Source organism: Orbicella franksi, chromosome 1 (assembly GCF_964199315.1).
Source record: "Orbicella franksi chromosome 1, jaOrbFran1.1, whole genome shotgun sequence".
NCBI classification, from domain to species: domain Eukaryota; kingdom Metazoa; phylum Cnidaria; class Anthozoa; order Scleractinia; family Merulinidae; genus Orbicella; species Orbicella franksi.
In genome coordinates, this window is record NC_138145.1 from 20,889,146 (window position 1) to 20,906,732 (window position 17,587).

A 17,587-nucleotide genomic window follows, 5' to 3' on the forward strand; every position below is an offset into this window, starting at 1 on the left:
TTTCCGTTTATCTTAGCCGGCGGGGCCTTGGCACGAGAATCGATTAAGGCTAAGAGAAGAATGGGCTGAGACGACGAGAATGAGGCAGGTCTGGAGCTCGATCTAATCTTTACCCATAAGAAAGCGAATTTTAAGCATATCTTTCTTTGAACTTTCAGTTCAGGCGAACGAACGAGCATTTGGCTATCGGGCGAAACGACTGGCTACCTTCCTTCCGGTCAGAATTTTACCTCAGTGTAAAATTCCCTCTCTTAAAACTCATTGAGATCTGTAGGTCCTCTATTCGATCCGTTTTAGTTAGAGATCAACTGATAGTTTTGGCGAATCTGGACGTTATTTTTCAGTTACAAAACATGACTCTCAGGAATACATCATTGAAACCTTTATTATCTGATTTGATATATGCAACTTGAGTAAAATCTTTCTTTCCACACTCCATTTCTCTCCTGTTGTAAAGTTTCTTGAGAGAAGAGAGAATTGGCCCAAAGAAGAAAACAAATGACCGTTCAGACTGTCAATTTTTTGACTTTGCATGCCCCTGGATTTTTAGCTCACCACAATGATAATAAACAATGAATGTAGTACCCGTCTAGCTGGTTAATAACGTTCTTCCATCGAATCGCTGTTTGGTGACTTCTTCTTGACATGCTTACAAATTTGAATTATCTTTAAAGTACAAATAATCTTCTAAAATTAAAAAAATTACTTTAATTCTGACACTGAGCTTATATACAACACGAGATGACGAAATGATAAAATTACACTACCGTTAGCCTAAATATCACTCCGGCCAGCCAAAATCTAAGTGCTCAGGTTAGCCTGAATATCATTGACCCGATAGTGGCTAGCCGTATCCTACATTGATTCTTACCCGTTGTTTAATTTCGTTATTTCGCCATTTCGTTTTTTAAACACACTCTTCGACACTCCTCGCTTTCTGCTACCATGATAGGTTCAAATCTCTCTCTTTTTTAACACGTCTATCTGAATTGATCAAGTAAATAAAATGTTTTGCACCTGTGTTAAAGGCCTAAAGAGCATGGTTTTGATAACATATGTGCTATCAAAGGCAAATTGAGAAGGAACATGATCTCGGTTACAAAATTGATTTGACAAGTGACACCACTGGACGCTAATTCAGCTAATTCCTGATTCGGAACTGATGTCACACCAATTTGATGAAAAAGTGGAGAAAATACGAATAGAAGTATTTTACATAAATGTGTGCATCATTTCCGCAAACTTTTTTCGTGAAACGAGACGCTGATAACTGTATTATCCTTTTTAACCCAAAATTATCGTGACTCCTCCGTTTTGCCCTCAAAGTTCTAACTCTACTTTCACTTATACTAGAAACAATAAAAATTAATTAGATCGTATAAAAGTTGTAATAGACTTTCACAGTTTTGTGTCCTCATGATCAGGACAAGAAAACACGCTCGGACATTGTTTAACATCCGGGAATATACTTGGTGTTGCTGTGGGATTAGATGAAAACTGAGAAACAACGTCATCCAGGGGAGACTCTTGCTCGTCTGTCTGAGCTTCTGTGTCATTCTTGGGTGCTAAAAAAACATGAGATGGTGTCGAACGTAGGAACAGAAATACTTTTAAAATTACAGCAAAAAAACTTTGGATGTTGCATAGCACCAAAACTAACTGTTTCTTGTCTTATTCGGTCACACGATTGCTGCAGGCAGGTGAAAACTTTCAATGAAAGAACACCTAGAAAAATCAAAATTTGATTAACGTCTTTTTGCCGGAGAATATTGGGTTGTCGTGGCAGCATCAAGTTCCACACAATTACTAAAATAACTAACTTGTTTTCCAGTTAAGTGTCAATTAAATTCACGACGTTTGGTGGCATTTGCTTAGAACATGAACAACGTATTAGCAGTTTAATTTCGTGAACGTATTTAATCGTATTAGTCTTACGCTGATCTGGCCATAAGGATTGAATTACTGCAAATCTTAAGATAAACATTGCAGCGCCTACCTTTGAACTTGCAGGGTAATACTGAAGATTGGAAAAACAAAACCAACAAGGATCCAACCAGAGTTAATATCGCAGGTGCCATTACAAAGACGTGTTGTACATAACTGCTAATCGCTTCATTCGAGTTCGAGCTACGATAGGAGAGAGAGAGAGAAATCAAAACATATTGGAAAGCCTGTTGAATCATGTGATTGCAAGACTTTGTACGTCTTCGTTGTGCTTAATTTTATTTTAACACTTTTGAAGGGAGGTTAACTCAATCATAAGCCCTGCCCTACTCTAACTTCGTCTCTCATCCGTCCCCCTATTCCTCCTTAAAGAAAGAAAACTCACAAGCAAACATTCTCAACTAACAAGCTACCCCCGACCTTTCCCGAAAAAAGTCTTTGTCTGAGCGTTCAGATTTAGCTAAGCTCGTATAGGAAATAGACGAGGAATGCATGCTTTTCTGTATTTTTTCTGTCACTGCAATACGCTAACTTCGACGTTCACTTTTTTTAATGCATGTAGAAATTGTTTTGTGTTTCATCGCGTTATATATTTGGACAACAGACTACGATCATAATCTCTTGATTTAGAGCATTTTTTGATGACTCCTAACCAAAAGGGATTCTTATAAAGGTAATTTAAATCAACCAGTTAAATAATAAAAGTCTTCTCCCGATCGTTCAAAATATACGTCAAACTACACACTTTAACTCATCACGAATAATGCTCAGAAAATTTGAGGGCTAGCTAACATACACTGGAAAGTACGACCACCAATAACCAAAAGAGACTTTAAAATAAATCTTTGCTATAAACACTAAGAGCAGATTAAGAAGGTTAAGTAGCCATGGACTAGCTCTGAAAGCAATTCACGTTTTCCAGATAATTTAGCCCAATTCTGCAAGAAGATTAATTTTCGTCAAAATATATATGCCGCATAACTTACTTTTTTTTAGGATAAAATGTTTGTATACCAATCACAAAGCCACCACTTGACAGTCTAGCAATTACAGTGATAATTGAAATCACTGATCCACTTGTTTCCTGTAAATTTACGATATCGTCAATGAGCTATTTAACAAGTTGACGGCGGTCAGTTTTTTTATGCGTCTGTCCTCTTGTTGATGATAACATTGTCAAAGTGGCCGTGGAACCACGAACCGCAGTAAACTTTGACAATGTTATGACGCAATTTATCATCAATAAGAGGACAGACATATAAAAAAAACTGACGTCAATTTGTTTCTTACAATAACAAGACTCCAAAATGGTCAAACGCCGGGAATAAATGAGGGGAAAAGATTCCATAAACTTGCCGTAAACAAAAATAAGTGAATTTTTATTCAAAATGACGTGAACTTTGTCAATAGCTTTTCTCACTTTTTGATTGGCTGCTTAAAAAAGTCCATAAAGTCTCATTGGTTAAAAAGTTGACAGTTTGACAGCTGAAAGCTGTTGAACTTGAACGCTTGCATAAATTAAAATTTTATCCGCCTGTGCAATTATTGATGAAAAACTGAGCCAATCAGCGCGCGAGATATTAGACAGTTATTGTAAAAAATCTATTCAACAGATTGATTCCATGTTACCGTGCGTCTGCTTAGTAATAGGGAGCTTAAGCAACGACGACGCCTAGTCGAAAATGAATTTATATTTTACCAGTGAAATTTGCAATTGTCTAGATCTGTTCAATGCGCCAATGGCTCTAAAAACGTGCTCAGGTTAAATGTGCAATGACAGCGTTCAACTCCAAATGGAAACACCAAAAATTTGTCGTCGTCGGTCGCGTTCCTCAGACTACGCAGACTTTGGTCATTTCACGTTGTTGGTTTGCAGAGGACGGCTAAGAAATGTACAAAGATTTATAACGCACGTGCACAGCCATTGTACTACTTATTAAACATTTTGTTTTGTGGCATTCTCGTTGCCGTCGTCGTCATGGACAGTTCGCACGAAAATTTTCCAGTCGATAGATATATTTTTTTAAATTTTTACTGCAGTCAGATAATTAGTTACTTGTGTCAGAAATGCAAAAATAAATTAGGGGCCACCGACTTTGTTTCAGAGATAAAGCGTGTGGAAAACTACTCTGATTTTGAAAACTTGACGCACGTAATTCAGCATGGTCTACAGGGGTTTATAGTTAAAAATATCCAAGCTGAGTCAACGGAGGCAAACGATCTGAGTCATATTTTGTAGAAGTGGATCTGTTGTGTAAATAATTCCAAATGTTACCAACGTTTTCACAAAACTTAAGAGGCCCTGCACCTAAGAAACGACCGATGATTTCCGGCTAAAAAATAAAATCGGCCGATTTTTATCTCTCAAGTAGAGGTTACCGAATACTATTTAAAAATGAATTTCTTTTGTTTCAGTTTCGCTTTAAACCAGAAATATCGAGCCGCAAAGTTTTTCCGTCTGAAAGCAGCAAAATCAGGCCGAAAATAAGCCCCCGCAAAAAACTGTTTAGAAATTACTACCGCAACGCAAAATAATGAGAAACTACACAGTGATGAAGAAAAAGGCCTTTTAATGCAATATCATTCGATAAACATCAAAAAACTGCCGAAGCGATTAACAAATAAAGTTTCAAATATTGCATACTAAATTAGATGGGGCGTTGGAGGTGATTTTAAATTAATTATTTCTCAAAAGTTCAACGCTTTTGAAAGCAATCACAGTGATGAATGAGACATTGGAGGGATACAAATCACGTTTCTACGTTTTCTGGCCGGGAAAAATTGTTTTCCTATTTGTGCATTCGTTTGGATTCCACCGCTATTGACACAAATAACGTCAATGGCCGCTGTCACGCGACGACATTTTCCAGATTCAACTTTCGTTAGCAGATGGTAATTTCGAGTTATTTTCTTTTTCTGTGTATTTTTCATCTTCCTTTCTCTCTTAATTCTACTTCCTTCTACTTAGGACGGTCCTTGAATGCCTAGCAAGGTTTAAAGTGGCGTTTAACACGCTATCCACGGTCGTATTGGCAAAAGAGAAGTGTTTCGCCGAAGTAGCAGGATAACGGTAAACACGGTAACTTTGAACGCTTTGTACAAGGTCAATATACTTTGGCCGAAAAATGTTTTTCCAGAAACGTGATTTGTATCCCTCCAATGTCTCATTCATCACTGTGATTGCTTTCAAAAGCGTTGAACTTTTGAGAAATAATTAATTTAAAATCAGCTCCAACGCTCCATCTAATTTAGTATGCAATATTTGAAACTTTATTTGTTAATCGCTTCGGCAGCTTTTTGATGTTTATCGAATGATATTGCATTAAAAGGCCTTTTTCTTCAACACTGTGTAGTTTTCTCATTATTTTGCGTTGCGATAGTAATTTCTGAACAGTTTTTTGCGGGGGCTTATTTTCGGCCTGATTTTGCTGCTTTCAGACGGAAAAACTTTGCGGCTCGATATTTTTGGTTTAAAGCGAAACTGAAACAAAAGAAATTCATTTTTAAATAGTATTCGGTAACCTCTACTTGAGAGATAAAAATCGGCCGATTTTATTTTTTAGCCGGAAATCATCGGTCGTTTCTTAGGCGCAGGGCCTCTTAACCCTTCAAGCCGTCGCACAGATAAACGAAGAGCTAAAAAGAACGGAATTCGATGGTGCATTTTGCGAAGAAATCAAACTTCTAGTCCGTAGATTTTCTTCATTTTTTTGCTAAACGTAGAAAATCGGTAGAGAAAATGATCCATCAAAAGAAAAATAGGGGTCACCGAACGTCCAAGATCGTTAAATCCATGAAAAACTATAGCAATGGCCATCTGCTCTATCATTGTTAATTTCATTACTTGGCGTGCGCGCTTTTGCATGACGTGGCGTGTGAATTTGCGAGCGCAGTAAGGATGTACAGAAACAATCAGCGCGAACGTTCTTAAGGTGGCTCAAAACAGTTTCCAGCACTTAAATTTAGATGGGTCGTTATAACCTCTCTTTATCACTTGATGCTACAATCATGGTATCAAGAAACTGCCCAGTCATTTGTTAACATGTGATCATTTTTGTGACACAATAAGTTACCTTAGGAACTGTATGACCTGCTAAAAACACCCTTAATTACAGCTTTAGAGGCTTATAATTCAAAAACGGCACGGTGAATTTTTTTTACATTACCAAATTTTAATAAAAATGATAGGAGGCAACTTTTGGCAAAGTTTAAAAAAATTCTGTACATAGTGTTCAGAGCCACCTTAAATTTTCAAACTTTAAGGTGGCTCTGAACCCTACGTACAGATTTTTTTAAAACTTTGCCAAAGTTTTGTCTTATCACGCTTATTAAAATTTGATAAAATAAGAGATTTTCACCGTGACGTTTTTGAATTATCTAAATTAATATCTTATCTAAAGCTGTAATTAAGGGTGGTTTTAGTAGGTCATACTGTTGCTATGGCAACCTATTGTGTCACAAAAATGATAACAACGTGTTAACCAATGACTGGGGAGTTTCTTGATACCATGATTGCAGAAACAAGTGATAAAGAGTGGTAATAATGACCTATCAAAATCTAACTGCTGGAAACTGCTCTAAGGCACCTTATGCTCCCTGTTTGTTCAGAGATGACGCCAAAACAATGTAAGAGCAAAAACGTGGCACACCATCTGTGACGCGAGTGTGTCACTGAGGGTTGTACGCCTCCACGATCATCTTTGATAAGCTACTGAGCAGACACACGGCAACATGGAATGTATCTGATTTATTTAATAAAAGAAACAACAAAAATTTTAATGTCATCTATACGTCTATCCTCCAATAGAGCATAAGTGAGAACGCGAATAATTCGACAAATCATATAATTTGTTATGAATATGTGAGTGCTAATCTTCAGCGGTACATCCCCACTCCCTCAAAAGGTCAAGAAACAAAAGTAACCCACACCTCCAGGATTTAACAGAGCCTTCTACGAAGTATGCTAGACAAGATGCGCTACAGCAGGGATTAACACAAACCTTGTTTTCTCCAATCAGTTCAGTGATAAAAGCCAGTGCCATGACGTACATAATGGACATGCCAAAACCTATCAATATGACTGGTGCATAGGTCGCTTGCCTGGTGGAGGGAGTTTGAAAATAACTCCAGACGACACCGCCTATTACAATGGCAGCAGCCTGTAGGTAACTCCACTGCGCAAGAGATGAAGACCAATCAAAGAACATCTATGCTTTTATACATTTCATTTATTCCTCTAGCAAATAGAGCGGTTTTCAGTTGAGTGTCGAAAGTAATTAGACAATTACTTTGGTTTCGATTTTGGTTTTACTTCGGTTTGAGATTGGCGGAGTAGTCTGATGTAATTGGTAAGTTATTGGTTTGGTTTTGGTTTTACGACACTCAACTGAAAACCGCTCTATAGCCAGGCCTGTTTAAAGTTCATGTAGTAAGGCTATATAGAGAAAAAAAAAACAGAATTCAAGGCAACGATCGAAATGGCTCTCTTTCCTATCACATTATGGATTTATCCACACTACGACATATAGCCACTGGTCATCTTTAAGTACCATTTACCTATGGTAACAGAATTATTGCATAATTGCCTTCCATTTAAGCGTACACTGGAGGTGATTATCACAATATTGCAGAAATACGCTAACGAAATACTGAGGAGCAAATAGCATCCAATTTAAAAAACAATTCGTAAAATCGACTACGCTAGTTAAGCTAAATCTACGACAGGTTTCAGCATGGGGTTATACGGAGGTTTATCTATGTGGTCCTCATCGTGATCAAGTCAACAAAAGTATGTCCCATTACTTTCAAATAACCTACATGAACGTGGTCAGTGTGGCGGGCACTTGTTTCGCTGCTACATGCCAGACATGCATCTCTGGAACACTACCAAATTAGGGTTCAGTTGGCTTGTGGAGCTAGTCATTACTACCTTACCTTGTTTCCAATCTTCTCGTTTAGTTTTTCACAAAGTGTACTTGCAAAAGTTGCACTGATCAGAAGAACCAATGGAAAATAAGCGATGGCTTCCTAGACGTTTAGGTAGAACTCATTCAGGTAAAATGGAAAAGGGATTGTCCAAAACCCAACTATGGTGGGCTCAGATATTTGGCGTAAACTGACAATATTATTGTAATAAAGTTATCTAGAGTAACACTATATATTACTCAATCTTTGTTTTATACTGGCTTTTATGAAGTACTTACAGCCGGACTTAGCTATACTTACAGGATTCATTCATTGCATTAAATCATCATTTCATTCAGTAAGCAGAGTAACTCTTAATGTACGTGTTTTCGCTGGTAATGAAGAGAAATGAAACAGGCAAAATGGCGTGAAAATTAGCTAGCGCTCTGATTCCATACTGATTGCATAGTTTATAACAAAGTCAAGAGCTTTAACTATCAGGGAGAGCTTTATGCCTGTGAAAAATATCTCATGCCTTTTTGCAATCATAAAATCTTCCAGACTGGAAGTAGACGGCACAGCCTTCAGAATAGAAAAGAAACCATAATAAAAATTATAAAACCTCAAACTCTTTAAAACCTTACACAGTATTTACCTTTGCAAATTGTAGTCTTTCCGTGAGATACAGTGGTAAATATGTGTAAACAGCGTCCTGCACAAGGCGTGAACATGTGAAGATCAGGGCAACCTGCCAATAATAATTAAAATTTGCTTGTTGTATATAAAATATGGAGCAGCTTGACAATAATGGTTATAACAAATTTGTCTTATAATACCCTAGCCTGACAATGATAATTGCAAGAAATTTGTTTTCATATCGAGCAATGCAACGTGAGGGTAAATACAGTTAATTTGTTTGAACGACGGTTACTTGGAGGAATCTTGAAGAGGCGATGATGAATTTGTTTTAGCAGGAGACCTGGTTTCAGTAATAGTGACCAATACGTAATGATCTCTGAAACTTCGAATAACACGTGTTCAGTTTGTGTGTCTAGAGACGACGGTTAATCTTCGGTGGGCATGTCGCTTACACCAAACAAGATTATTTCTTTCAATAGGCCACGTTTATTTAACAATTATTCCATGAGCGCGCGTTGGATATGAGATGGTAAATAGCCAACGAGGCCCGTAGGGCCGAGTTGGCTATAACCAATCTCATATCCAACAAGCGCGAATGGAATAATTGTTTTATTAAATTCGGTGCTTTTGTATTCTTGGAAATATAGCTTAATTTTATTGGATTTTAATTTTACAAAATGACCGGAAGTCGATGTGACAAAAACAACAACAAGTGGGAAATCACATGACATGCGCGTCGTTTGTAAAATTAGTTGAATGAAAAATTTGAGAGCGAAGCAAGCGAATTTGCTGAATGAAATTACAATCACGTAGAATTCAAGGAAAGTCTATCAAATGAAGGAGATATAACCCTGGTCAGAAAGTTTGAAAAGCGTTCAAGTTCGAGTCATGGAGAAGAGCCGAATAATTGTGCACTTGCACATTGCCGTTGTAATAATGCCGCGGAAAACTTTGATCGCAATGTGACACAGACGTTGTGCCAAAATTATTCTCGACAAGACCCCTTTCAGGATTCCCTTGCTTTGAAAGCCTTGGCATTTCGAGCTGTATGTGTGGAGCTCATTGTTGGCCAGATTTAGAGTCAAGGACAGAAACTATCTTAGCGTCAGATTCATCTTCAGAATCTCCGAGGCCACCCTGGTGATTTTTCGTGGCTGGTAAAGAACCGGGCTTACTTCGGTTCAGCTCAAAACACTCAACTCCTTGAGGTGTTTTTCGCAAGGACAGAATTGTTGGCGCTAGCTGTCGTTGATTCTCTCGTCGTCGTCGGCCAAAAAAGAGACTGAGATGAAACTAGGTCGTCCTCTGTAGCTGTGCGGGATTTTTGCACTCGGCCGATCCGAGCTTGCTTAGTCGAAGAGTTTCCTCATCTGCTCATTGGAAACTGGTTTCTTATAGACTACGCCGGCAATTATGCCTGTTTTCCTGCGGCCTTTTACAAATGCATATGCTCTAATAATTTATTTGCCAGGTCAGAGATAAAGGAAAACGGTTTGTTGTGGGGCGGCGTGCAAAGGGAATGATCAACCGGCGGCTCTAATGGATTTAATCAATGAACTTTTGCAATACGTGTCATCTTTCTTCCTCGCAGACGAGTAAAAACACTTCAACTGAACATTCAGTTCTTCTTTTGACTTTTCTTATATCGGTTTCGAAAATTTGGTCCCACCAGGACTAGCAAGCCATTCTGTTAAGGTAAACATTGTTTTTGTCACATAATCTTCATGAATGCGTAAAATCTCGCCGGTGATATTTTAATTTTGCAACTTTAAGGGAAACTTAACGTACACGTACCGTTAAATAACCTTATATCGAACTTTGTGGCTTTTTTGTTGTTACTGGGACGGCATTGTCCATAATTTCCTGTATTTCCTGTGTAGATAGCTCACCGAATGTGCTTTTTTTCATCCATTTTTTTTGTCGACGAAACTTCGCTTCACGCGAAAAAGCTTATGCCGAGCGACATTTGCCGCTTTCATTTCCATATAAGGTCAAACACAGGTATAATGGCTGGTAACCGAGATCCAGTGAACCAATCAGAAAGCTAGAATTGCATTATCCGAGGCTGAGAATTTAATAAATATCATTATTAAATTCTCAGCCTCGGATAATGCAATTCTAGCTTTCTGATTGGTTCACTGGATCTCGGTTACCAGCCATTACACCTGCGTTTGACCTTATATGGAAATGAAAGCGGCAAATGTCGCTCGGCATGAGCTTTTTCGCGTGAAGCGAAGTTTCGTCCAAAAAAAAATGGATGAAAAAAAGCACGTTCGGTGAGCTATCTACACAGGAAATACAGGGAATTATGGACAATGCCGTCCCAGTAACAACAAAAAAGCCACAAAGCTCGAGATAAGATTATTTAACGGCACGTTTACGTTAAGTTTCCCTTAAAGTTGCAAAATTAAAATATGACCGGCGAGATTTTACGCATTCATGAAGATTATGTAACAAAAACAAATTTTACCTGAACAGAATGGCTTGCTAGTCCGGGTGGCACCAAATTTTCGAAACCAATATGAGAAATGTCAAAAGAAGAACTGAATGTTCAGTTGAAGTGTTTTTACTCGTCTGCGAGGAAGAAAGATGACACGTATTGCAAAAGTTCATTGATTAAATCCATTAAAGCCGCCAGTTGACCATTTCCTTCGCACGCCGCCGCACAACAAACCGTTTTCCATTATCTCTGACCAGGCAAATAAAATATTAGAGCATATGCATTTGTAAAAGGCCGCAGGTAAACAGGCATAATTGCCGGCGTAGTCCATAAGAAACCAGTTTCCAATGAGCAGATGAGGAAACTCTTCGACTAAGCAAGCTCGGATCAGCCGAGAGCAAGAATCCCGCACAGCTACAGAGGACGACCTAGTTTCATCTCAGTCTCTTTTTTGGCCGACGACGACGAGAGAATCAACGACAGCTAGCGCCAACAATTCTGTCCTTGCGAAAAACACCTCAAGGAGTTGAGTGTTTTGAGCTGAACCGAAGTAAGCCCGCTTCTTTACCAGCCACGAAAAACCACCAGGGTGGCCTCGGAGATTCTGAAGATGAATCTGACGCTAAGATAGTTTCTGCCCTTGACTCTAAAACTGACCAACAATGAGCTCCACAAATACAGCTCGAAATGCCAAGGCTTTCAAAGCAAGGGAATCCTGAGAGAGATCTTGTCGAGAATAACTGTGGCACAACGTCTGTGTCACATGGCGATCAACGTTTTCGGCAGCATTATTACAATGGCAATGTGCAAGTGCACAATTATTTGGCTCTTCTCCATGACTCGAACTTGAACGCTTTTCAAACTTTCTGACCAAGGTTATATCTCCTTCATTTGATAGACGTTTCTTGAATTCTACTTGATTGCAATTTCATTCAGCAAATTCGCTTGCTTCGCTCTCAAATTTTTCATTCAAGTAATTTTACAAACGGCGCGCATGTCATGTGATTTCCCACTTGTTGTTGTTTTTGTCACATCGACTTCCGGTCGTTTTGTAAAATTAAAATCCAATAAAATTAAGCTATATTTCCAAGAATACAAAAGCACCGAATTTAATAAAACAATTATTCCATTCGCGCTTGTTGGATATGAGATTGGTTATAGCCAACTCGGCCTACGGGCCTCGTTGGCTATTTACCATCTCATATCCAACGTGCGCTCATGGAATAATTGTTAATTAGTATATTCTCAGCTCCGACTATTGCATTTCTAGCTCTCTGATTGGCTCAAAAACTCCGACTATGAGCCATTAGTCGGAGTTTTACCTTATATGGAAAACAGTGCGCCAAGTTTAAAAATTTTCCGCTCTGTAAAATTGTTGAAATAAAAATCGGCGGCAAAAACCCGATTAAGAATATACTAAAACAATTATTCCATTCGACCTTGTTGGATATGAAGTGATCATAACCAACTCGCGCTACGCGCTCGTTGGTTATTTATCACTTCATATCCAACGCGGTTTCATGGAATAATTGTTAAATATTCTAACATGGCTCCGAGGCTCTCAAGACAAAATTGCAAATTATTTTCAAGTTTCTTTTGTCCCTAAATTCCTAAAAGAGACTTGGATACAAAGAAAACACCACCAAATGTAAAAGTTTGTCATGAAAGCCTCGAAGCCGTATTACAATAATGATAATATCGAATTGTGGGGTAAAACAAAGTGCATGCTTTATGATAATTAACAGCCTCGTTGTAACTTTGGTTCAACCACAGGCGTTTTTAACTTCAAATCGGGATTTCATTGAATGGGACATCAATTCAATGAGGCAAAATTAGTGGTCACATGTTGTTGAGAAATGTACAGCAAATAAAGATCATCTCTGATCATGACAATGCGACATACCTTATACACATTTGGGTCCATCAACCAGTCTTTGACTGTTTTAGGACGTCTCTTAGTAGGCCGATCGAGAGGCCGTGGCGAGGGAAGACCACTCTCTTCAGAGTCAGTGCGTTGCTGTTGAAGATCCATACTCTTTCTTTCAGCTCCAGTCACGACTAAGTGCTTCTTATCAGGCTCATCAAGTTGGCAATCTTTTTCGCTTTTCTTGTCAGTTTGCGTTACGGAAGGACTTACTGTCAGGCTAAAAGCCACAGACTTTGTTTGTTTCCGAACGCATGAAGGGTCACAGGGGGAGCCGTTCCCCACTTCATCACCTCCGTCATATTCAGAACCCAAGTTTTGAATATGACAGACATTACTTCGGTGTCTATATTCGGTCAAAACCAGTTCTTCAGCGTTGTTATCAATCCGGTCTTCTTTATCAATTCCCAACTTTGTTTTTTTGACTTTGTTTGCATGGACCTTTTTGCACATTTCCTTAGTGTCCTCGCGTTGTACATTTTCGAGCTCGGTTTCCTGTTTCCAATAAATTGCACCAGCTTCATTTTCATCACGTTCGTCGCCTGCTGCAACGTCGTCGTCGATGTCGCAAGTAGACATCTCACTCTGGCTGTGGTCTGATCTAGATAGCAGTCCGTCAATGACTCGCACTACAAAGCTTTTTTTACGATCACGATCTAAAGTTTGTAGTTCTGAAACCAAGGGGTGTCTTGTGTCCTCGTTCTGGGGTTTTTCAGCAGCTTCTTCTGCTTTTTGTGTTGTGTTGTGCTCAACTTTGGTCTCTTCTTCGTTAAATATAGCAGAAACAAATTTCTGCAGAAAGCTTTTCCTCCTCTCACGATTTTCAAGTTCCCCAGTGACTTTTCGTCCTTCACCCTCGCATTTTTGATCGCATGATGAAGCCATAAGCATGTCAACAAATACATGTGCAAGAATGGTTTCCCGAGCATCTTAAAAAAATAATAACTACAATAAATGATAATTAAAGAGCATCATCATTAAGATCTCATCTAAATTAGGTATGCTGCGTCCAGCTTGTAAGTTCCTTCCGAAACCCACTTGCGTAGTGTTCTACAAGCTTCTACAATATTGTAGTTTTGCCATTTTCCAACTATCGGTCGTCTGTCTGGGACAGCTGCAGTTTTCCGAACAAGATTTTTCTGGAAAAGCTTAACAAAAGAGCTGCCGGCACTATTACCGAAGTTCGATCGGTTGGTGCTGAAGAGTTAAGGTCAACGCTCGACTGGTCCAGTCTACAAGTGCGCAGGGAATATCGAAAGTGCGTTTTAATTTATCAGGCCTTCATGGTATGGCCCCATCGTAACTACTTTCAGAGTCTAAGCATGCGCATCAAATTCATTGCTATCACACCAGAGGGCATGATTTGCTGTGAAATCCACTTCCAAAATCTACTAATACTAGGGGAGTTTTAGATTAAACTGTACTCGCGTATATAATACTCTGCCTCGAGACATTAGACGTACAAATTGAGAGTCTTGATGAATTTAAGATTAAGCTTGAATACCTTGTTAAAAAAAATAGCCTATATATGTCACTTTCAATTTAATTTTATATCTGGCTCTTTTAAGACTTCTAGTTGTCTGTATTTGTATCAAATTTATCTTGTATCAGGGCTCCATTTAAACTAGCTCCGGCTATGCTTAATTGGATGCCTCTGAATGAATATTGATCTAAATAAAATAAATATATATATATATATAAAAATCTGCGACACAAGGCTCAGCTCAACTTCCAGCTGACTACACGACCTCATCTAGGACTTAGCTAAATTACAAGATCATCAACTTTCGTCACGAGACTGCATGCGAAGTTCCTCTAGTGAGTAAAAACTACCGCGAGGTTGCTTCAACAACGTGAAACTATGAAGCTAAACAAGAACTTGACACTCTCTCCTTGCTTTTCACAAAACTGAATTGAGTCAAAGACCACAAGAGAGTCAGGGTTATCATTTCAAGTACATGAAGCCAGATGACAGACAGATTCGTGTTTTGGAGTATGCATGCATAACTGTTATAACTTTTAGGGTAAATGTTACTACCTTTTTGGGGGGACTTCGTTTTCCTGCCACCCATTTCAAGGACACCCGTCAGCAGTCCATCAGCGTTCTAAAAGAAGTAAGCGTACAAAATATTTCAAGAAAGACAGAAGGGTCTGGGTTGAAAAAAATTAGATAGAATCTTTTTCCCCTCTACTGACTCACCATAAAATCCATATATGTCACAGTGAATCTTCTTACACGCTTTTTCGGTTCCTTCGGGCCAGTGTAGAAAATGGTTGCAAAAACGACTCCTGTTCCAGTCACAATCCAACAGAGGTACTGAGAATTCAATAATGAAAATAACATCTTTACAAGAAAGTATAGATAATGGGCAGAGGATAAAAGAGTTCGAAAACGAAGGAAACGCCTACAAAATCTATTATTTATCTAGCAGCCGATTATACTGAAGAGCTGGTGACCAACTCTAATACAAACTAACCCACTGGTACCAACCGTAAAATCTGATAAGTTTTTAGGTCCCAGGCTATCTCCACTGTCTTGCCCAAAAAGTGCCCAAGCCATGACGTAAACGTAAACTCCACTCAAGAAGGTAAACACGGTCCTACGTAGAATAGCAAAACAAGATGCTTGTTTAGCCTTATTCCATTTCATCAATTTTCGTTAGTCATTGAATTATTTCCGAAAGTCAATATTTTATATAGAATTAAATTTAAATCACTATGTATCTCACAGGATAACATAAAGGAGAGTAAAAGGCAAACCTCACAGCGCTTAGTGCTGTACATTCCTCAACCTTTTCAGTGACAGTCGAGATAAACGTTAAGTGATTGATCTCCACCATGTTGTAGCAGAGGTTTCTCATCGCCGACAAAAAGCCAAAACAGACAAGTGGAAGCCAACTTTGATCTTTGTTATCACAAAGAAAGCAGCGATTCATCAAAAGAGGAAAGCTGATCGTCATTATGCCTGTTGCCACTAAGTGCCAAGATTTCCGCCGGCCAATCTTGCTTGGCAAGAGAGACACATTCACTCTGTCACCAAGGTATCCAGTTAGCGGTGAGATTGTAGCGTCGGCGATTTGCCCAATGAGCACTACTAGTCCCGCTTGCGAGGCGGAAAGTTGTACCACGTTTATGAAAAACAAGATTTCGAATGAACATAGCAGCTGGCGGTAGAGATCGTTGAAAACATTGCCAACTCCACATGATAACCGTTCTCTTGCCCTCATCATCAAGACGGTGATTCCTAACAACGGCGATTTTTAACGCTGAAAATAAAACGTACGGGTTTATAAGATATACACTCTATGACCGTGTACAGGGGCGTTGCCAGGATTTTTCAAAGGGGGGTCACACTGTGTCAAAGTGAGGGTACTCACCAGGCCCGGGTTGTTCAAAAGGCGGATAACGCTATCTACTGGACAAATCACTATCCAGTGGATAGAGTGGTTTGTTTACGTTTTGTTAACGCTTATCCACTGGATAACAATTTATCCGCTGCATAGCACTATCCACCTTTCGAACAACTGCCGGCCGGATTGTCATGTCGTTTTTGCCACCTGTTGTGGGCTGTTTGCTTAAAGAAAGGCTTACAAAAGTGGGTCACGGGCACCCCAATCCCCCCCTTCCCCCTAGCTACGCCCCTGGTGTAACAATTTTCGTCATACGTTTAAAAGATGACCTCGTTGTAGCTGCTTTTTCACATTATATCGCGGGAGTTTCAGAATGGCAGTTACGGCGAATAAGTCGAATAACTGAAAACCAATAGAAGGCAATAGTACGGTGACTGAGTTTACTTTCGAGCTCCTTTATAAACTAAACAAAAGATCCCAGAAGAAGAGTATTGTTTTTAAATTGTCACCCTTACAGAAAAAGAGGGAAGCCATACTAAGGCGTTGAGGGTCCTTAGTCTGTTCACCCCCTCCCCTCCTCAGGGGGAGGGGCTTCGCCTTCCACTCGCCGTAATCGTAATCAGTCATCTCTTTTGCTGTTCTCGTTTGCGAGCTGTCCGATTTCTAAATGATATATGCTGCACAATTAAACTGGAATGTTACATTAGAGAAAAAGTGTGTTGAATCTACTTTTCCGAGTCCCAACTTAATTTAGGTATGTCATACTGCTCGGCTTGGGCGAATCAATGATTAGATACTTTACCCTGTTGTCGACAACGGAAAGAAAAAACAGGCAAACAATCTCGCCCTTTTGGAAGCTTCTGTCGACAAGAATCGACCGTTCGAGAATGATGTGGATTGGAACTGTCGATCGATATTTTTGAAGTCCGTCGAACGTAATACGTCTTAACATTTGCCGAGATTACTTAAGGGGTAAATGAATAGTTATCCTTCAGTTTCCGTTTGTTTGTCTGTTTTCTTTGGTTCAGTTAATTATATATTACGTACACATGAGTTCCGCAAGTAACTATCCACGATAGCAGCGACCTTCCGAAAGTAGTGATAACGTTTCATAGGTGTTATAATAATAGTAACTCCCAAAGGATCGAAAGGGAAGTGACCTTAGTTACAAATTACAGTGGAACCCCGTTAATATGACCAGCTTCGGGCCATGAAATATCGGTCGCATTAACGGGGTAGTCGTATTAAAGGGGTTCTTTAAATAAGAAAATGACTGGCTGAGTTTTTGGGGGGGCCAGAATAAAGTGGCCGTAATAACGAGGTGGTCGTATTAACGGGGTGGTCGTAAGGCAGGGTTCCACTGTAAAAGCAACGACCCTCCCAGAA

At 39.2% G+C, this 17,587-nt stretch overlaps 1 protein-coding gene across 1 annotated transcript; it reads right to left on the reverse strand.

The window, feature by feature from the left end:
* Positions 1 to 1,398: 1,398 nt before the first annotated feature.
* LOC145486258 (uncharacterized) lies at positions 1,399 to 16,078 on the reverse strand. Its single transcript, XM_081464921.1, has 11 exons — positions 15,612 to 16,078; positions 15,343 to 15,451; positions 15,052 to 15,168; positions 14,890 to 14,956; positions 12,831 to 13,780; positions 8,504 to 8,596; positions 7,879 to 7,971; positions 6,945 to 7,118; positions 2,931 to 3,028; positions 1,997 to 2,127; positions 1,399 to 1,565 (listed from the first exon to the last, which is right to left on the reverse strand). Exons 1-11 carry the CDS (start codon positions 16,076 to 16,078, stop codon positions 1,399 to 1,401), a joined length of 2,466 nt encoding a protein of 821 aa, XP_081321047.1.
* Between the last annotated feature and the right edge of the window lie 1,509 nt (positions 16,079 to 17,587).